The sequence below is a fragment of the Trematomus bernacchii genome, unplaced genomic scaffold (genome assembly GCF_902827165.1).
Source record: "Trematomus bernacchii unplaced genomic scaffold, fTreBer1.1, whole genome shotgun sequence".
Taxonomy (NCBI): Eukaryota; Metazoa; Chordata; class Actinopteri; order Perciformes; family Nototheniidae; genus Trematomus; species Trematomus bernacchii.
In genome coordinates, this window is record NW_022988043.1 from 4,702,708 (window position 1) to 4,723,107 (window position 20,400).

The 20,400-nt window shown below is 38.0% G+C and overlaps 2 protein-coding genes across 2 annotated transcripts in view; both read right to left on the reverse strand.

Annotated features, from left to right (window-relative positions):
* The window catches only part of igsf9b (immunoglobulin superfamily, member 9b), a 32,168-nt gene extending 24,914 nt beyond the window's left edge, over positions 1–7,254 (reverse strand). The window contains exons 1-2 of the mRNA XM_034117820.1: positions 6,739–7,254; positions 430–525 (exon numbers count right to left, since the gene is read on the reverse strand). Of these exons, the coding sequence (XP_033973711.1) occupies positions 430–490 (61 nt within the window). The 5' untranslated portion in view covers positions 491–525; positions 6,739–7,254. The remainder of the gene's footprint in view (positions 1–429; positions 526–6,738) is intronic.
* A 4,072-nt stretch (positions 7,255–11,326) lies between these two features.
* tmem230b (transmembrane protein 230b) lies at positions 11,327–13,284 on the reverse strand. The gene is made up of 3 exons (XM_034117488.1): positions 12,927–13,284; positions 12,140–12,262; positions 11,327–12,054 (listed from the first exon to the last, which is right to left on the reverse strand). Exons 1-3 carry the CDS (start codon positions 13,017–13,019, stop codon positions 11,914–11,916), a joined length of 357 nt encoding a protein of 118 aa, XP_033973379.1. The 5' UTR covers positions 13,020–13,284; the 3' UTR covers positions 11,327–11,913.
* Positions 13,285–20,400: the final 7,116 nt, after the last annotated feature.

Sequence of the window (20,400 nt, forward strand, 5' to 3'; positions counted from 1 at the left end):
AACAAAGCAGATTTGTATCAAAGCTAATCTGTGCAGTTCATGTCAAACTCATATTTACATGTAATTGTTTTTTGTCTTTTACAGTTTTTATGTGTTAGCAGAATAGGATATACAACCATTACCTGATACGACACCTGACACAACGCTCAACCCAAAATAGGTCCAGCTGCTTTAGGTAATAAGTAACTCATTTGCATTATTATGTCCAATGTTTTGATAATATCAATGCATTTTGCGAATGATCAGTTTAACAGTTTATTGAACAAGTATTTAATTTTGAGGAGTGGCATTATCAACCTTGATGAAGACAGCAACTAAGAAATGCCTCTTACAATATGAGAAAAAGCTAAAAGTTCACATGGGCAAATGAATTATGGAAATGTATTCGAAGTGTATGCGATGAATCCATATTTGCATTAGCATACTTACTTAGCAGACAGATGGCTACAGCAGTGGTGACAGCCTGAAGCCACCGTCTCTCCAGTCCCATGGCCGTCCGTCACACTCCTTCACACATCTCCCGACCTGAAAGAGAGACCACACATCTCGTTTACTCTTCAACAGACCATTACTGTACCATCACAGCTGCACAAGGACATCCCTCACATCCTCCCGGAGACAAATGTAATCCCTCAAGTTAATATCAACTCATAATCCAACAACTACACCACATTCCAGATGTTTCTCGGCGAATAAATAACTGTATTCTTTGAAAACACTTAATCCTCTGGAAAATTACATGTCTGAGCTGTGGTTGGATTAAGGCAAATAATATATTTCAACAAGTGCCTGCAAAGTGTTTATGTGTGTGTGTGTGTGTGTGTGTGTGTGTGTGTGTGTGTGTGTTCACAGAGTAGACCAGGCTCTACTGTAAGTGTGTGTGCAGATTAACCTGATGCTTGTGATTGGTTCAGCTCATCCTGCAGACCTCGTCTCACGCTAAATAGGCCAACAGCAATTGACAGGTGACATGACTCCGACTCCAGATGTCTTATTACCACTCCTTGGAAAAGGAACTTAAGTGGCATAAATAGACTTCCATTTAACAACGCTCTTGAACTAAACTTAATTCAAGCTGAATATAGTATGTGTCAAGCAGCAAGTGCGCAAGTGTGTTTCACCTGACTATTAAAAGCACAAACAGCACATGGAAAAACACCTGCACAATCCACTGATTAATATCCTAAGGAGACCAAACAGGGACCACTTAAACAAATTGTAGGCCTACTTCTGTCTGAACGACGACAACAGCTGTAGAAACTCATCAAGTCCTTCACTTTAAATTGGATTGGAGGAGCAAGTTTAAGTTGCTGCCCTTTAGACATAATAGAAGACCTCGCTCTCTCTCCTTAAGTCACTCCATTCAGTACCCATAATACCAGCTTATTACTTTAAGTTGATTTAAGTAATATTAGAAGGAGACTATTCTTAGGAAACCAGCATGGGGTTGGATATTAGCTGCTGGTTTAACCACTAATGTACTGTACAAAGGCAGGACAACTGAAAGGACACGTTTAGTCTCTTACTGGTTATGTTGCTCTTGAATAAACAAACATCCCAGAATAGAACAGCAGAAAGAAACATTTATTTCCTTACACTTGACAGATGCATGGTTGAGACTATTGCTGCTGGAGCTGATGGTGAATCACTGTAATAACTTTTGTTTAGCAGCAAAACAAACAAAAAGGCAAAACCAATGCGACCCAATCACTGAAGAGGGAGGGACAAAAACACATTAGAGTGTGGCTAGCTTTACAGTAAAAGCAGATGAAGAGGGGAGGGTGGTAGGGCTTGAAAAAAGGCTGAGGTTGGTAGTTTTTTTGCAGGACAGAATGTTTGTTAATGAGGAAAGGATTACTCCTACTGAGCAAACATTATTCACTCAGTGGGGGTGAATAAAGAGGACTCTTATAATGGATTTAAAAAGTAAAGAAGTAAATCTTCTCCCTCTAATAACTTGTGCTTCACCCCCAGCAATCACGAACATGATGTTGGTATGGCCTTTCACATATCTGTAGTTCTAGCTCATATATAGACCTCAGGTGACTTTTGACAACCTCAAGGTACAACAAATATTGTCTTTGAACCTGCCTGCTGTGCTTCCACACACTAATATATATATATGACTGGCTTATGGGCTGGCAAAAGACAAACAGGGCTGCGCCCAAACTGAGCCGACTTATTACAGAGGAAGCCTGGAGGGCGGCTTTATCTGCAGGTGCAGGAGTAGACGCAAGTCAACTGGGTTATGTCCTCAGGCAGCAGAGCAAGGGGCCAATTCATTGACACATCCATAGAGAAAGCCTGGGAAAAGAACTCAAAAGTTTAAGCCAGAACATGTGTCAAAAAAGTCAAAAACAGTCAAGCAGCAGTACTTATCATTGACATTACATGTTACTTGTTAGACGCTGTTATCCAAAGTGACTTACATACTCAATACTGTGGGCAATCCCCACAGGAGCAATTTGGGGTGAAGTGTCTTGCCCAGGGACACAACGACATGCTGACTGCAGTGGGGTTTGAACCTGTGCTCCCCTGATCCGAACACAAACGTACTAGCCCACTGCGCCATCGCCTCCATTGACCTATGTGAAAATAGACACTTGCAGACAAGTGAGCAACTATGTTTTTCATCTCTTGAGCATCTTACAACAAACTGTGCACTGCTCCTATTTAACTTGTGAATGTGTGAGGGGACTTCTGCAGATGAGTATACACCTCATAAAGGTTTCTGAAGGCAAAGTGGACATAACACTGTTAGCAAGTGTTGCAAAATCCTGCAGAAACTGAATACTAAATGCATCATAATCCTTCCTCACTTGAAATAGAAATGTGCTAAAAGGAGGGACATCAGTGTTAATTAGATAGGACCTTAAGGATCTTTGGCACTTTAAAATTAGAATTACGGATGTAAAAGTAAAAAGGCACAATACAAACAAGCTGTCCCCCACTCAAGTGCTAAGGGCAAGAAATGCTCAAAAATCCAACATGAATAAAAGTTAATCCTCTTCATTCAAAAGTCTTAAAAAGGTTGGCATGAACTCGTGCTGCAGCACAAGACATTTAGCCATGTCACACGCAAGTGGACAGAGTTTAATCGTTGGAGGTTTCACTGGATTTCATTGACACAAATTGCTTTAGATCTAGTCATGACTTAGCCTTGTGGAATGGACGTATAACACCCAGACTAATCCTGGCCTGCTGCTCAAGAGTGTTAATAGTGTAATTGAATTAGTGATCAAATTGGTGAGACAAATCAAGGACACTCTTTTCAACTGAGCCTGCAGTGATCAATCATTGGTTAATCAAGTCACTACGCACTCCAAACTATTCTGTTTTTAGGGAGACCCCAAGCGTTGGTAGAGATAACGTGGCCGGTTTAGTTGCTGTAAACCGGGCCGGAAGAGGACATTTTATAGAGATTAATGGCAGAAAGAAAACGAAGTGGATCCAGTAAATGCAACTAGTGTGTCCATGATTCTCTATAACACATCACTAAAGCGCCTCTGTTGTGCGAGGGGGACCCAAGTTCCCATCAGCAAAAACACGTCGGTTTGCTATCCTGGCTCCAAAATGGTGGAATGAGCTCCCCATTGAAATCAGGACAGCAGAAAGCCTACCCTACACATCTTCCGGCGCAGACTGAAAACTCATCGCTTTCGACTCCACTTCGAGCGATAGAATTGCTAACAAAGCACTTATATACTAACAAAGGACTGGCTTATTTAAAGCCAGTTGAGTAGCACTTGAAATGTTTTAGCTCTATGAAACCTGATGTACTTATATGATTCTGTTTTCTTCAAGTTTGTATCTTCTTGGTCGAATGCACTTATTGTAAGTCGCTTTGGATAAAAGCGTCAGCTAAATGCAATGTAATGTAGTGGGAAATTATTTTCTTATTTCTACTGCTAAGCAATCAGTGTGCCCAATGTGGAAGTAATCTGTAATGCTACCAGGACAGTTAAAATTAAATGTAATAATAACCCAAAAAGATGAATGTTTCAAAGCCCATTTTAAGATAACATCAGCAACATTTGGTAAACCTTAACTCCTTATTTACATCTCCTCTAAATCACATTTGAATAAACAAATGAGCAAGAGGCATATTGTAAAACGTAACAATGTCAAAGTTAGGATGAACTTTGTAATGGGCTGTGCAGGAGCAAAGCAACAGTCCTTTCTGCTCTCTTGTTTGCTTTCTCTTTTCAGTCTTACTTCTTCTCTGACACTCACTAAAAAATCAACACAACAATTCAACTACATTTAATGTGTGAGAGTGTGCGTGTTGTCCGTCATTACCTAAGCACAGGCATCATTGATACAGGCCTGATAAGAAGTAGCATTACTCTCTTCGTAATCCTTGTTAATCCTGACAGAGACTGCAGCCTTAGTGCAAACAAGTATGTAAAAGGAATTGCAAACCCTGAGCAGAAAGTGAACAGATCAATCTCAAACAGAGGCAGACATTATCATGAATCCGACCACAGCATAGACAACAGATGTGCACAAATAGTACATGTGACACAGTTATTTACAAAGGACTGGGTTGTAAATCATCAATGCATTCTTGACTGGTTGGACCAGCCTTTACAACAAATAAATCTATTCATGGATTTTGCCCCTCGCACTGCAACCCAATTCAGCATCTGTATTGACTTTTATTTTAACTAAAGGAAATGAGCTTGGCACATACTGGGCATGCAAGGGGAGCCCTAGTCACGTGAGGGGGAAAGCCTACTGTATATGGATTAACATAGTGATTGCTGGTAACCTACCACATGGTGCTACTGGCTAAACTGTAACCATATTGACTAATGAGCAACAATTGAATGGTTTTCTTTCACAAACAGAGAACATGAAAAGTGTTTTGTTTACTATGTGATGCAATTTTGCAGCAGTGGAATAACGGGGAAAATTGCTAAAAATAAATCAACACACAGGTTGAGTTATTTCATGTTTTTTAACCCCCAAGCATGCTTTCATAAAGGTCAGTTGTCTCACGGGAGTGGTAAAGGACATGAGTCTAGTGAAGAAAAAGCAGCTAATATTGTCTGGTAAGTCCAGAGTCTTTACCCTCTCCTGCCCCCTAACCTCAAGAACAGGTCAGTCCCATAAAGCTACTTTCAAGACACGGAAGTGAGAGGAAGTGAGGGTCAAAAGCCAAAGGTAACACACTCCAGAGCTAAGGTCTGCTGTGGAGGCCTTGCAGTGGATGTATTTTAAAACTTGAAGATCAATGAGAGGAGTTAGATGCTAACAAACACTAAATATTTACCGTAACCAGCGAACATCTGTTACTGCCCAGCTGTAAAGGCTCTATCAGACAGGTCATCATCAACGAGGCGCTAAACATACAATGGTGACCATTTACGGTACACTGCATAGCCCTTAAACTTTAATAGGCACTTTCTCCAATCTCCCTTAGCTTTGGTTTACACAATTTCTTCCTTTACATGTGATTTTTTGTTGATTTATTGCATATTATTTAGTACCACATGAGCTTCAACATAGTGTCTATCTCAACAGCAATTTGGAGTAACCACTTTCTACTCATTAATAATTTGTTTCTCAATAAAATCAATTTCCTCAAGCTTGAAAATATGCCTAGAGGGCACAGTTGGCCACACAGCAATTTGAATAGTGGAACATACTGTTTACATGTCAAAGCCTAATAAATGTTGGGTATTCAAATAATACCAGAGCTGCTATGTGATGGCACAGACCTTGTGAAGCTGCATGGCCCTAAAATGTATTCATCGTCTCAAGGATTCTGGAGATAAAAAAAGGCTTCTTGAACATAGCCGTTACCCTATAAATAATGCAATAGCAATCACTAAACAGACCTACAATTGTGTGTCTGGCATAACCATTACATTGGAAGTATACATAATTCTACGGTGTACTCAATAATTTACAATAGATGTTTTATTTTTATTTTAAAGGTGATTAAAACCTTTGACAACCTACAAGGTGATTAAGAGTGTAGAAAGCTTGTATTTATAAAAAATAAACAATGTCCCTCCCTATTCAGTCATGTGTCCCAGCAACACAAGGAATTACAGGCATCCAGAGTGATGTGTGCCTCTGTGCACCTCAATTCTCCGTCTAACTAACCAGTATTAGCAAGCATAACAAAAACAAAGGAAGGGAAACACTAGAGAAGGGAGTATCCTTTATGTTAAAAGCCCAAGACGCTGCACTCTTCTGTACTAAACAGCTACAATTAGGTTCTGCCCAGCACATTGCACCATGTTGAGCAGCAGCGAAATGTAACTGTCTGGGCAATAAAACCCAGACAGCAAGCCCCAAGCTCTTAATTTTTGCACCCCTGCAGTGAATTGAGAATCTCGGTTCTCCATGTCAATATACAGACCTCCTGTAAAAACAGGTGTATCTTTTGTCTGCCTCAGTGGGTCTGATAACAGCTTAGAGGGAGCCGTGAATAAAAATCAAAAAACAACACTATTTTTGACTGACTATTGTTCTCATTATTGTAATCCTGGGAACATAGTTCACATTTGGGTCATTGCAGTGTTAAACGTATTCACTTTGGTTTTTAATAAACAGATACACTCATTCGTAGATTACAAGTGGAGCATGTGGAACATAAACAAAGGCGCGAGGCTGCAGTGTGTTTTAAATATGACTAGAGTATATTTAGCAGGGAAATTAAACTAATGCCATAGTAAAATATAGCAGCATAGAGGATGCTTTAGCTCTGCATGCACAGCTCCTTACCTTGCTTGAGGCACTTTTTCACTTGAAGCTCAAAGTAGAATCTTTTCATCCATTAATGCTCTTCTTTTAGACTCGTATTTCGGGCCAAATGTCAACGATCATTTATTCCTCTTCAGAGAGAAGTCAGATTTAAAAAAACACAACTTTTACCATAAAAATAAGAGAGTGTTGGGTAAAAAGCAGGTGTTACATTGTTGTTCTCGGTCCGAGCAGTGGATCAAAACAAAATAACATTAATCCTCGGCATCCAATGTTATCAGACTTCCTTTGGAAATACTTTGCGGTTTCAATAAAATCCATACACCCATGCCACCTTCATGAGTACGACATCATCGCATTTAAAGTCCATTTAAACTTTCCACGCCTTGGTTAAGTCCGCAATCGTCTGTGTCCAAACTTGCTGGAAGTCCCTTTAATCATAAGTGAGAGTTTATGATTAACTTAATAAATGTGTAGAAATGTCCCTCGGTCGACGCAGTGTACATTTATCATCAAACAGGCGCAAGTTTCACTAGAAAGAGATCACACAGTGCACGTTTAGTTAGAGCCCTGCTGTTGATACTCTCCCCGTGTCTCTCCTCCCATTACTATCGTCCCCTCCTCCTGCTGGAGGCCACCATCAAGTCAAGCACAATATAATGATTATACTTCCTGTTGAACCTTTCAAAATAAAACCCTCGCTGACGAACAGGGTTGGGCACACGCGGTCAGTTAATATGTGTAAATTAGTGCTAAAACAATTGTTCAAGTAGCATCCTTTATCAAACAGTTTATGTAATCCACCAATAGTTTCAGTAATTTATGAAAATGGCATTTTTTCCTTTCTCTTGCTTCTCAATTGTAAGATGTGCGGTTGTTTATCAAGAAATTAAATTGATATTACCTGAAGATATTACCTTCTTAAGTAATTGATCATTGCAAAAATAATCAGCAGATCAATCATTTAAGTTTTTTTAGGAGACATTAAGATGTCACAGGTGTTAAAATGCTAACATCCATTTAGCCTAATTCTATTTAGCTGCTACAGTTTAGGGGTCCTGATACTGTAAAAGTGACAACATGGCTTTGTGGGATAATCCACAGAAACAGATAGAATGGAGCGACATTTAAATGTTGTTAGTAACCCATGTGTGTTTCCTGCTATTATTCCGAATAGCCTTAATGCCATAAAAAAAAGTATTGAATTACATTTAAATTTGTTTTCTATTTCATACTCTTCAGATTTTAGAGTCAAATGTGCTATGTCATGATCAGATACAACCATCATTATTATGACAAAATGGTAAACCCAGACATGTAAACTTAATAAAACGTTGTATTTTTTTGTTGTACATTTCTTGAAATGTTGCACGGAAATTGTTTGTCGAAGCATAAGTCTGTGGGAAAGGCTGACAATTCATGGTTTGAACAAAAACGCTTTTATGTTGAAGAAAAAATACATCACTTCCGCTGGTTTGCCACCTGTTTCCATGTGGCTTGATGCTGCTGCTGGGGCTTAAGCGCCTCAGACAAAAGCGCCTGTTCATGGGAAAGAATTGGGGATCGTAACAAAAGGCAAAAGCACACCTAAAGGACACACATATGTCTCAGGACTGTTTGGTACAGCATCCAACATAATGTAAATAAGACATATGGTTGTTAAGAGATATATATCGAACCTTCCAGTGTCAACATGTATAAGAAGAGGGTTTAATATATTGAAAATGTCATTTCAAATACAAGGTACCAAATCCTTAAAATGTTCCCATAAGCACTAGTAAAGGTATTCAATATAATGATTAGCTCACTGTATATATTTTTGTTTTTTCTTCGATATTCAGTTTTCACTGTACAAAGTACTCGGATTGTTAACCTAAGTAAAAGTAGAAAAAAATGTAGAAATACTCTGTTCAAAATAAGAGTCATACATTAAAACATCTTTTTTAGTAAGTATAACATTATTAGCATCAAAATATAGGCCCACTTCTGAATATAATTATGTTATATTATTGGATTTTAATTATTGATGTATTGTATATCACTTTAATGGTGCAGCTGGTAAAGAAAAAGCATATATTTTATTCACCAATGCTTTTCTTTTTTTCTTCTCAAGGGATCAATTAAGTTTATATTGACTTATAATGCATGATACATCATTTGATGATTACTTGGTAAGCTCTGAATCAAATTGATAGTAAAAGTACTCTGCCTCTGAGTTGTAGTGGAGAACTGGGAAAGTCCAAGTTAAAATTATACTTACAGTATTTGGGTAGATATAGGGCCAACTTAGTTACTGTATACCACTATGGTTATCAGCTTAAACTATATTAACTAAGTAAGTTCACATGGTAAGTTAATGGAAAGTCAAGTGGAGAAATATGAACCCTTCTTAAGAATACAATCTATGTCTCCTAAAATATTTGATTATTGTTATTCTAAACACCTGAATGCCTAGAATACTTAAGTACAAGATCTGAGTACTTATTCCACCTTTGCTAAAAACCCGAATGGCAATTAAAGGTAGGGTATGTAAGTTTGAGAAACCGGCTGTTTGTGTACAGATGGAAGGCTGACAGGCAGGTAGGCCATCCAGTTATTTTAGCCGGGCCGGCTAAAATGATTGGTCGTGCTTTTTACAGTACTACGGCTTCCACAGATGACATTTTTTTATGGATTTTGTGTTAAAGCACTTAATATATTCATTGCTATCGGGATGTTAAGAGCATTCCATGGAATATAACAAAAAGTGTATCTCGAGCCGGTTTCTCAAACGTACATACCCTACCTTTAACCAGCGCTTACAAACGGCTGACATTCAAAATGTTAGCTCAGCTATAGCTAGTTAGTTAGCTTTCCGTTAGCTAAAGTCGCAAGCTAGCAAGAGCGGGTTAATATTTGGTTCATAAACCTTATATTCATTAAACCAATATTCATTGTGTATTTATTACTAAAAAGGCAACCCAGCTTGTAATTTGGCTATGATATATTTGGTAACTGAGGTGTTTATATACCTAATATTGATTTAGGCTAATATATGCTAAATCTTGAGGGAGGATACTTCTGTCAAACACTTTACTTTTCACTTCTTTGCCATGTCAGAGACTTTTGTTCAATTGGAAAGACCCTATAAAAAACGGTCAACCTTGTTTAAACAGAGTGATACATTTAGGGATTACAAAAAAAATAGTATGAAGTTTTAACATTTCTTACCTCAAAACCACGTCTTTGACCTTGCTGCAAATTGAGAGGAATGTTACTTATAATAGTTGATTCAATCTCATACGGCTGACGGGTTTGCAGCTTTATATATACAGTCTATGGTTTGCAGTCGGTTGGTTAAATGGGGGACACTCACTGGGGAACTGTATATGAAAAGGGACACACATTACAGTTGTATCTTGTTTACCCTAGTTTGAATTGAAATAACCAATCATGTGTCAGTCTGTGTCGCCACAAGGGGGTGATATTGTCCTTCAGTAATACTGCTAAATGACAACCTCTTTTTTTTTAAATTATCAAACACTGGCATTAGTGTTTGGAGAAGTAGCACTCAGATCCTTTACTTAAATAAAAGTACAAATACTATGGGTTTAAAAGGACTCCATTACAAGTAAAAGTCCTGATTTTAAAATATGACTACAAGAATAAAGGAATAAGCAACAACATTTAGTAAAAGTACATGAAGTAAAAGTACTAGTTCTGCACAAAGGCCAGAATGTACTTAGTTACTTCCCACTACTGTCGGGAATAATGCAGTTAGTCCTACAGAAAAACATGAATAATTAATATGATCTTCTCTGTGAGCATACTGTTAAATTATTAAAATATTCATTCACTATAACATATGTCATTATCTGCCTTCCTGTAAAGCATAAGCTCATAAAGTCAAAAGTATAAGATAGCATAACATGCAGGAAGATATTGGATTGAATAGTAGGTTGTTGTCTAAATCTCTGTCTTCTGTAAGTGATTTTATTAAATGTAGCCTGAGTGTGAGTGCTTCCTGTAAAGATTCAGCTATCAGCCTTTCTGAAGGTTTAATTCTTCTGAATTTATTGCCAAGTATTTAATGGTTTGAGGATGATTGATTGGACCCATTTGTTAGTAAGAAACAAAAATAACACAAGCAACTGTCCTTGAAAATATGCAGTAAAACAGCTGGTGGCCAAGCATCCTACATTAGTGTAAACAAGTGTGCCCTTTACTGGCAATGTGTTTTACATATGACATTATCCTGCAAAGGAAATTGAGGTGGTAGCCTTGCCTTTCATCAGCACAATTTCCAATTATGTTGAAATTGATGAGTTGATGGCCGATTAGAGAAAATGTCTTTACGTCTGGTTAACATGTCTGCGTACCTTCTGTTTGACAATGCTTTCTCTGACAGGCCAGGTGCACCATATGGTGGATCAAAGGATTGGCATTAATCACGTGAAATCCGCCAAGAAGGAACAACTCTTAACGTTAATGGAAAACTAACCAGAGGGTAGAGCAAACTGAGTGATACAGTATTAGTCATATTGTGGACAAAACGAATAAAGTCTTTTATTAAATATCTGTTATCTGCTACAAAATGATGCAGGTCATTCACTGAGCCTATTCATTAAGGCCTTGCATGTTTACCTTTATTGGCATAAGAATATATTAATTACAAGACATTGCAAAGGTTTCTATGAGTTTTCTCTATTATCAAACAGATCACCACAAAAAATGTACCAACTGTATACAATTCTATTTTATTTGGCATGAAAATAGCTGACTACTAAAGAAAAGTCCTGTTTTTGTACATAAGTAGCCAATTTGGTTAAGCTCTATTAATACTGTACTAAAAGCTAAATAACTTTATGTTGTATAACAACTCAGTGTAAAGCTTTAGTTTGGATGGATGTTCTAAATTAAAACAATTAAAAAACGAAATCGTCAAATTACAGTTTTTTTAATTTATCAAGCTAGCAAAACAAATATACAAACAATGTCGGATTCTGTTTTAACTTCAAGCAGCAGGCTGGAATCCTCTACCTCAGAGTATAAAGCTATGACAATAACATCAAAATCATTCAGATTTAGATGCAAGTAATTTACAGAATCTATTCAAGCATATTTTCTTTCAATAAGCAGTGCACTTAAATTAGCACAAGCAGAATATTAGGAGTATATGCGAGTACAGGAAGACTGTGGATGAAGCTGTGGGGTCTATCAGTCGTCAAAGTCTGGGATATCATCATAGGAGTAGCCCCGGTAGCCTCTTGATGCATAGTAAGCTATTCGTAGGTGGTAAATCCCAGGCAGGAAGACAAGTATCCCAATGATAAGGACAGGCACAGTTCGGTCTGAGTGCTGAAGGAGAGAAAAATCATTTGAATAAGAGGTCAGTTTATTCCTCACACTGTAAAAATAACTCTGTGACTTATACAATACTCACAGTGACTCCAAAATATCCCGCCAGGAGAAGGGAGCCGATGATGATTAACAGAGAGCCGATTAAGAAGAGGACTGTGGCAAGTGCAATGGCTTTGTATGGGACTTTGGGCGGGCTCTTTTTGAACTGCAGAGAAGAAATATTTGATTAAAAACACTTTCTTTCACACATCACTTTCTGTCACAGCGGGCTTTCTGTGGCAATTTCCATTTTCTCACCCACGTACTGAAAATGATAGGCAAAATGAGCGGCTTAAAATGTAATTTGAGATTTTGAAAATGTCATTCAAGTGTGTGACTAATTGAAAAATACTTTATATTATAAAGCTATCTGACTGTCATGTAACATAATGTGCTTGATGATGGAAATGTTTTGGTATGCATTGCGTATTTTGTGTTTAAATCTGTAGTAAATATTTACAAACCCGTTGATAAAGTTATTTATGTTAATTTAAAGGGTAAACCTATTATTATTACACACAAATGTCATTACAATAACCCTGATGATTGAGTTATATCAGTTTGGGTTTTGGTATTAAAAATGTATAACGAAAAAAAAGTGTTACAATGTTTACACATTTTTTAAATATGTGCTCTTTATTTTCCATTGTAATTCACCATACACCAAAGCAAATTCCTAGCATGTGATTTCTGTTTTCATAGTTATTCCTTTTTATGAATGAACTTGTTTGACGTATGGTGAAATACGTTGAGGAATACTGAGCTGAAAAACACTGATGGTGCAGACAAGTACATATAGGTAGCAATGACATTAATACAATACTTCTTACCTGTAAATCAATGTAGCCGTCATCATCAGAGGAAAGCCTGGAGTACCTCACATTGCTGTCAGGGAAGCTGTTCACAGCGTTACGAGCAGGCATCTTCTTCTTTAGCTGCTCAGGAGCATAGACTGTTAATATGCTCAGATGCTAGCTAACAGTTTGTTTGCAGTGTTATAATAAGCTTACAGTAGCATTATCGAAAGCATTATCATTCAAAACCTGCCTATACCAGAGTCAGGTATAATATTACACCAGATATGATGCACGATCGTTATTATCTCCTTAAAATAGTTTTGAGAGGAGATTACAGCGTGTGTTTTCAGTATCTTCTAACACTCTTCCGGGTTTCTACTCCGGTCTGCACTGCGCATGCGCTCACTGAAAGCTCAAAACAAAACACATTTTACACAAAATAACAAACAAATAAATATTTCACAAAATTCCAAAAGATTGAGGCCATAAGGAGTTTTTGCAATGATAAACAAGGATTTTCTAACGCATCAATTTGACAATCTTTTCAAATTCAGTTACTTTTTTTTACTCTAATGAAAGATACTATATTGTGACTAAGTCCTTGTACCTTAGTTTCAATGTTTTTTCTTTCTTAAACCTTAAACGATAAGCCTCACCCTCCAAAGTAATCTGTAAATAAATATTGAATATATTTTCAAAAGTAAGTCTAATGACAGTGAGTTGTGAAATCTGCGTTTTCTAAAGAAAAGTGTTCCTAATGGGGATATGCACTGCTCCACATCGACCACAGGAGGACGCTGCAGAGTCTTCTTGAAGTGACCAGGTCACAGAGAGCAGCAGACTGACACTCCGAGTCAAGATTCATCTCTTTGTGGAGTTTCATTTCCTGAGGTGTTCTCAGAGGCCAGTTTTATTATCACACTGTGTTCTCTGAAGATAAGGTTTCCGTTAGTCCTGTTATGAAGGCTTTTTATAGTCAGGGATGCAATTGTGTAACATCACACACAATATTTCACGTACTTGCATTGACATTTTTACCATACAAAATAATTAGCATTGGCAGAGTCTACAGATTAAAATCAAATATGATTATCATACTAAATCAGCGACTTTTCTCCAAAAATGATACATTAATAAATCTCTTTGATATGTATTATCTATCCAATCGAGTCCCAATTCAATATGCTACTATTAAATAATCCGGCTGTTTTATATTTTGCATGGAAATATTGGATCAACTATGGGAGTAGCATTTTCAATTGTTAGTATGTTATCTTTGGCATATATTGTCATCTCTCTATTCATGCACAGCAATCATCTGGTCCATGAATGACTGACTGTGAAATAGACAAATTAATGTTGTTTATTTGCTGACAAATCCCCTGAAATGAATAATTAAAGCTGTTATGGTAGATTTACTGTGTTTCTTTCCCTTTTTTCTAAGTTGTATTTTTCACATTCCCCTGGTGGTGTGTGGAAAATTGGACTGTCACATAGACAAATATAGAGTCTCCTCTAGGCAGAACCCAGAGAGCTTTCTTGCCCTCCAGCTACAGAGCATAGATTATTGAGCCATGCTCGGTAAAGTCAAGTATAAATGCCCACAGGTAGTAAATAATCCACAGATACTCTGAACTGGAATACGAATAAACTAAATGGCTATTGTTAATAGTTGTGCTGGAAGCGTCAATAATACTCTCATATTGCCTTTAAAGTACATTTGCAGTGAACGAGTCTCCAGAGATTATAAAACAGTCAGTGACCTTGACTGTAAATCTCATTGTTTTAGTTTAAGGCCGTGCTGTTGCTCTCTGGAGGGATTTAAGCCCTAAAATCATTCATCTGTCTTCCATGTTCCTGTTGTTTTACACCGCATGCAAGATGAATCACTGCTCATTATGCTGAACTCCATGTTCCCACGTCTTCTTAAAATGTCTGATGCATATAATACAAAATTCTCCAAGCCTCTGCAATACTGCAAGACATAATCTCAGTAAATCTACTCTGAAAACAACAGGGGATTGTTTTTGTTTATTGGGGATTCAACAAATGTATTTGTTCTTTTACTGGCCACTTATAAATGCATCATTATAACAATATACAGTGCACACATTTGGAGGTAATTTAGCTCCAACAAACCATCCTTCAAGCCACCTATGCCTCCTGAAATAACTGACAGCGCAGACATGACCATGCTGCCGTCTTCACTGTACCTATCACTGACAATAACAGAGATAAACTTTGCCCTTTGCTTTATTAATGCTGCCTGTTTCCTTACACATGTCTCGCTGTGCTGTGTGACCGCTTGTTGGCTGCACTCATTAGCTGTCAATACCGTCTCTGAGTCACTGGTACATTTTCCAAATACTTCCCCTTTATTGTCTCCTCATTTGGAGGTTCCATACCGGCAATGAAGGTCGCTGCACAACTTACTCTACCTCAGTCTGCATTTAAAAACATGGCATTTGACTTCTGCGCTCCTCAGCAATCCCCAAGAGTGGCAATTCATTTACATTCATGAATTCAAAATGGTTGGGCTCAGAATGGCTCTGAAGTTATCAATATGTAACCCTGCTTCTCATTTTTCATTTTCCAGACAATACTTCATGTATTATAGTTTGTCTTTTCTACTGACATACCTGTTGATTGAAGGATTTCAATGTGATATTCCTGAAAAACATCGGTAAAAATACCCATAGTGTCATGGGGTTGTGATTTATTAATCTGATGACAGTCAAGACTGTCACCAATCAGATGGGGGCACAGTGTGTTGCCATGTTAGATTAGGCCCTTCCACTAGACCGTAGTGCCTGCACAGATGAGCTTAGTTTAGTTTATTATAGGACCCCCAGAAGCTTTGCCCTCAAGCACAGCTTCTCTTCCTGTTGTGCAGGAAGACTGATAAATCAGCTGAACACACTGCGCCCTCAGGGTTGTGTGTATTTCTGTGTGTATTTCTGTTGTTGTAAGTCTGCGTGGTGAGAATACGGCAGCATTCGGCCCCCCAAATAACCCCTGGGTATGACACTGAACAGTAAGAGAGCAGCAGTTAGGCCATAATTAGAGTGGAGTTCTGCCTGCTGAGATAATTATGTCTGTCTTCATTAGAGCAATCTCAGAGAGCACCACAACTGGAGCCAAATAAAGAGCTGATCCATTATACCACTTGTACATCACGCAATCTCCCTGTGGCGCAGCCTTTTGACTTTTAAACCCAATAGGTTTCAGAAATAATAAAAATGAGCCTCAGGTGCTGCAGAGCAACAAGCTCGCGCAGACTAATATCATTCTTTTATTTTTAGGCTTGTCGAGCCACACGGGGAGGACAGAAAGGATTGAGCTTGTGGTTTGTGCTTTGATTTTACTCCTCCTCTTTGGATCAGACTTACATTTCTCTATCTAAAAACTATTGGATGGATTGCCATGATGTTGCATGACCCTCAGAGGATGAATTCAAGTTGTATTGATCCCCTGACTAGTCTTCTAATGCCTCCAGCAGGTCACACTTGAATGATCTTTTTCGGCTGGCACAAAATTCGATATTGATATTCATGGTTCCCAGAGGATGAATCCTAATGACTTTAGTGATCCCTTGACTTTCCCCTTGAGCGTCCATGATGTTGATAATTTATGTTTTAAGTAAAAACTCTACAGCTATTCGTTGGATAGCCATGATAATTGGTAAGGACATTCATGTTCCACTCAATGATACATTTTCTAGAGCCATTATAGGGTCAAAATGTCTCTGTTTATCTGTACTTTATGGAGGGCTGCAGCAAGTTACAATCACATCTTGAAAAAGTATTTTGCTGATCAGTCAAGTGTTATTTTCTCGTTCTCCTGCATTCAGGTTAAATGTGTTTAGGTGGGTGGAGAGCTGAGTGCTGCAGGGTGCTCTTCATGAGGAGCTTCATGAAGGAGGACAAACTCTGTCACCTTTATTTTACAATGTCAACTCATCCTTCAGTTTATGAAAAAAAACCTATATAGAGATATAGCACTTTAGTGGCTTCCAGAATCGGATTGCAACATGGCACGAAGTAGCTGTTTTTGAATTTGCCTTTGAAATGGAAAGCATATTATATAATAATCTTCTCTTAATGCTATTCCATTTCAAGGTTAGACAAACAAATCAGTAGCCTGCAGCATGATGTTAGCTGTGTGCATTTACTACATGATTTAAATCTGTTTGTTTTTTTCAAGGATTTTGTCAAAGACAGAACCATAGGAGTGGAAATCCCTTGATATGCAATTGAGGCGAATGCCACCGTAAATGCCAACATTACTTGCAAATGCTCCGCTCTGGTTTGTTTCCTCCATGACAGAAGATGTTTTTTCCATTGCATATTGATTTCAGTATCCTTCAAACTCAGCAGCCCACCTCACTGCATGTGCAGCTTAGACAAGTAATTGCTTTTCCAGCAGGTTAGATAGCAGGATAGAACCTAGATGCAAATACACAGCAAACAACAGAAGAAACCTATGCATCGTTTTTGTTATATTTGCAGTTTTTCTTCAGCATGAAATGGTTTCACTGGCTTGACAAACACAATTACACAACAGTGTTCTGTTTTTTCAAAAAATACTAATTCAGAAGATGATGTTCAACAATATCCCTAAATGTTATGACAACTGTAACCAAAATTGCTGTGAAAATTGCTTTTTGCTATTTTTAAAACAATCCTTTTGAGACATTGTGACATTATAAGATAATCCATTTGTCCTGCACACAAAATAGAAATGTCTATTTTTGTAACTCTGTGCCTTTTGCTGATGTAATTGTACTTTTAGAGAATTCAGCGGTGCGCTTGCGATTTTCCTTTTGACATGACAAAGTTGATTTTCCCCCAGGATATAAAAGCAGGTACAAAGACTACACTAAAAAAAAAATGGACTTTTATTTATCCCTCGTGGCGAAATTGTTTCTCTGCATTTGACCCATCCTAGTGTTAGGAGCAGTGTGCTGCCATTTTGAACGGCGCCCGGGGAGCAGTGTAGGGAACGGTGCCTTGCTCAGGGACACCTCGGTAGCACTTGGTCTTGCCGGGACTTGAACTGTTGACCTTCCAGTTGCCAAGCCAACTCCCTATCGACTTCGCCACCACCGCCGGAGAATTGTACAATTACAGCTCTGTCATTGTTTGAGCAGAGAAGCTGTACTCTACACAGGCAGATGTTTTCTTCGCACACAGGTTTCACATCTCTCTCTGTGAGCCGGCAGCAGCCCCAAGTAAAGCATGATATTTGAGGATGGAAAACGAAGAATGCACAAACTGGCTAAACCGAGGATTCTGAGGAAACAAGAAAAAAAAATCAATGAACTGTTTCTATTCATGTGTCCTTGTGGGTGTGTTAGTGCGTCTTTCTTCTTTGCTCTTTACTATAGATAAGTCGGGAAAAAAGAGAAAAAAGTCGAAGCAGACGTTGAATAATAAAGTCCCTGGTGAAATTGCAACGCCACACAAATTGCAATTGATTGAATCGCCTCAGGCATTAACACATGTGTATTGACGAAGTTGTGCAACGAATAGCACAGGGAGAATTAGGGCTATATATAAGTATATACAGTAGAAAAACATTAAAAAATAAGGGGGCTGTATGTAATGTAAATAATTATCATCTTTGCATGCTTAAAATACATGCTCTGTTTCTATGTGCATATATTATATATAGAGGTGACTTTTTAGATTATAGCCAGCAAATTATAGTGTAACTATTAGGATGGAAGAAAACTTGATAAAATGCCCCTCCAGAGGAGAAAATGTGATAAAGAGCCCTAGGGACAATATAATATGAGTCATTGACCTCTAGGGTGTCCTTCCAGTATAGATGCCAACAGATATTCTGCTATTCTGGTGCCCCACTTGCCTTTTAATTGTTTTTGCCCCTGCTCCTCAGACAGCCTGGGTCCACATGCTACACTTAATTGTTGGGGTACATCGTGCTTAGAAAGACAGGTGTAGCATGAATGAGCTCAGCATCAGTATGGTTTGAAGTGATTATAAATGACTGGCGGTGTAGAGAAAAACCTATGTGAGTTTTCATTCCTGTTAACAGATGATAAAGATTTAAAGAGTAAAAAACTTTTACTTTAAAAACTTTATTTGACAACCCATAATATAATGAAAAATGTAGCAGGCTATTAATCAATTCATCAAATGACAAGTACTCTTTTTGTAATTTATGAGTTATTTTAGAGTGCGCTTGAGTAATTTCAGCTGAGGTAATGACTTCTTTAAGTTTATATGTAAGCTTATACACTTATACACATATGTTTATATGAGCATTATTTATTAATTCTGTTGAAAACAAAAACAAAACCTAAGAGAAAAACACTCTCCTGGACATAATACAATTATCTAAAGCTGCATAACCACAAAAATAATGTAACCCTTTAATATATAACCGCACTTACATGTATGCTTACAACCTGTGCTCTGTTTGAATGAGCATTACTTTATAGTTTTTCTGATAAGATAAGGCTTTAGAATTTAACCAGATAGCAAGGATTAAAATGAGCTTAAAACACATTCTGATTAAATCTGCAATAGTTTTTAGTTCTGCTAAAAACTGTAGCAGGCTATCCATCATTTCTGAAAAATGACAAGTCAATTCTTTTTAAATTATGAGCTATTTTAAAACATGCGTGAGTAATTCCAGTGAAGGTAATGACTCACTGATACTGTGAGTTGATACATACTGCATATTTTTATATAAGCATTAGTCATTATTATGTTCAAAAGTCAAAAACAATTAAGGAGTCAAATACTTTTACAAACTTTAATCATAGCTTTGGAGAAAAGTGTAGTAGGCTATCAATCAATTTAACAATGACAGGTCCATTTTGGGGGAATTTATGAGTCATTTTATGGAGCATGCTGGAGAAATTCCAGCTGAGTTAATGACTCTTGTCCTTAAAATAGTGAGAGAAAGCTCCTTTATTATACAGCCAACCCAAAGTCGTGTTTAGCCCCTTAACATTAAAAGTACACCATAGTTAATTTTAAATTTGTAGGCTACCCCCTGTGCATTGTGGGTTGTAATCTAAAAGGGTCACCGATATGGGTAAACTTTTCCTCCAGTTTGCAACGTGGATGAAACATTTGTGAATGAAAAGTCATGTTGGCAGACAGTGACTGGTTGTGATGACGCACGGGAGTGATGCTGCGGGGGGGTGAGGATGAGGATGAGGATGAGGATGGTTGGGTGGTGGTTATGATGATGATGATAGGGGGATTCTGGGGGAGAGTGGTTCGAGGAGAAAGCAGTGAGTCATTTGGTATCCATCATCATCACCGTCTGGAGAGACTTGGAGCACCTGCAGGTCGGGCGTTTATCCCGGCAGATGTGAGGGCTCTCCACGATGAGCGCACTTGGCTTTCCCTTTCTCAGCCTCCGAGCGCGACTCAGCAATCACAATCGCCCCTCAGTCGAGCCATCTGGATGTGAGCATCAAACTCAAAGTTGAGGTGAGTCCCGTACAATTAAAATGTGGGCATTCAATTGA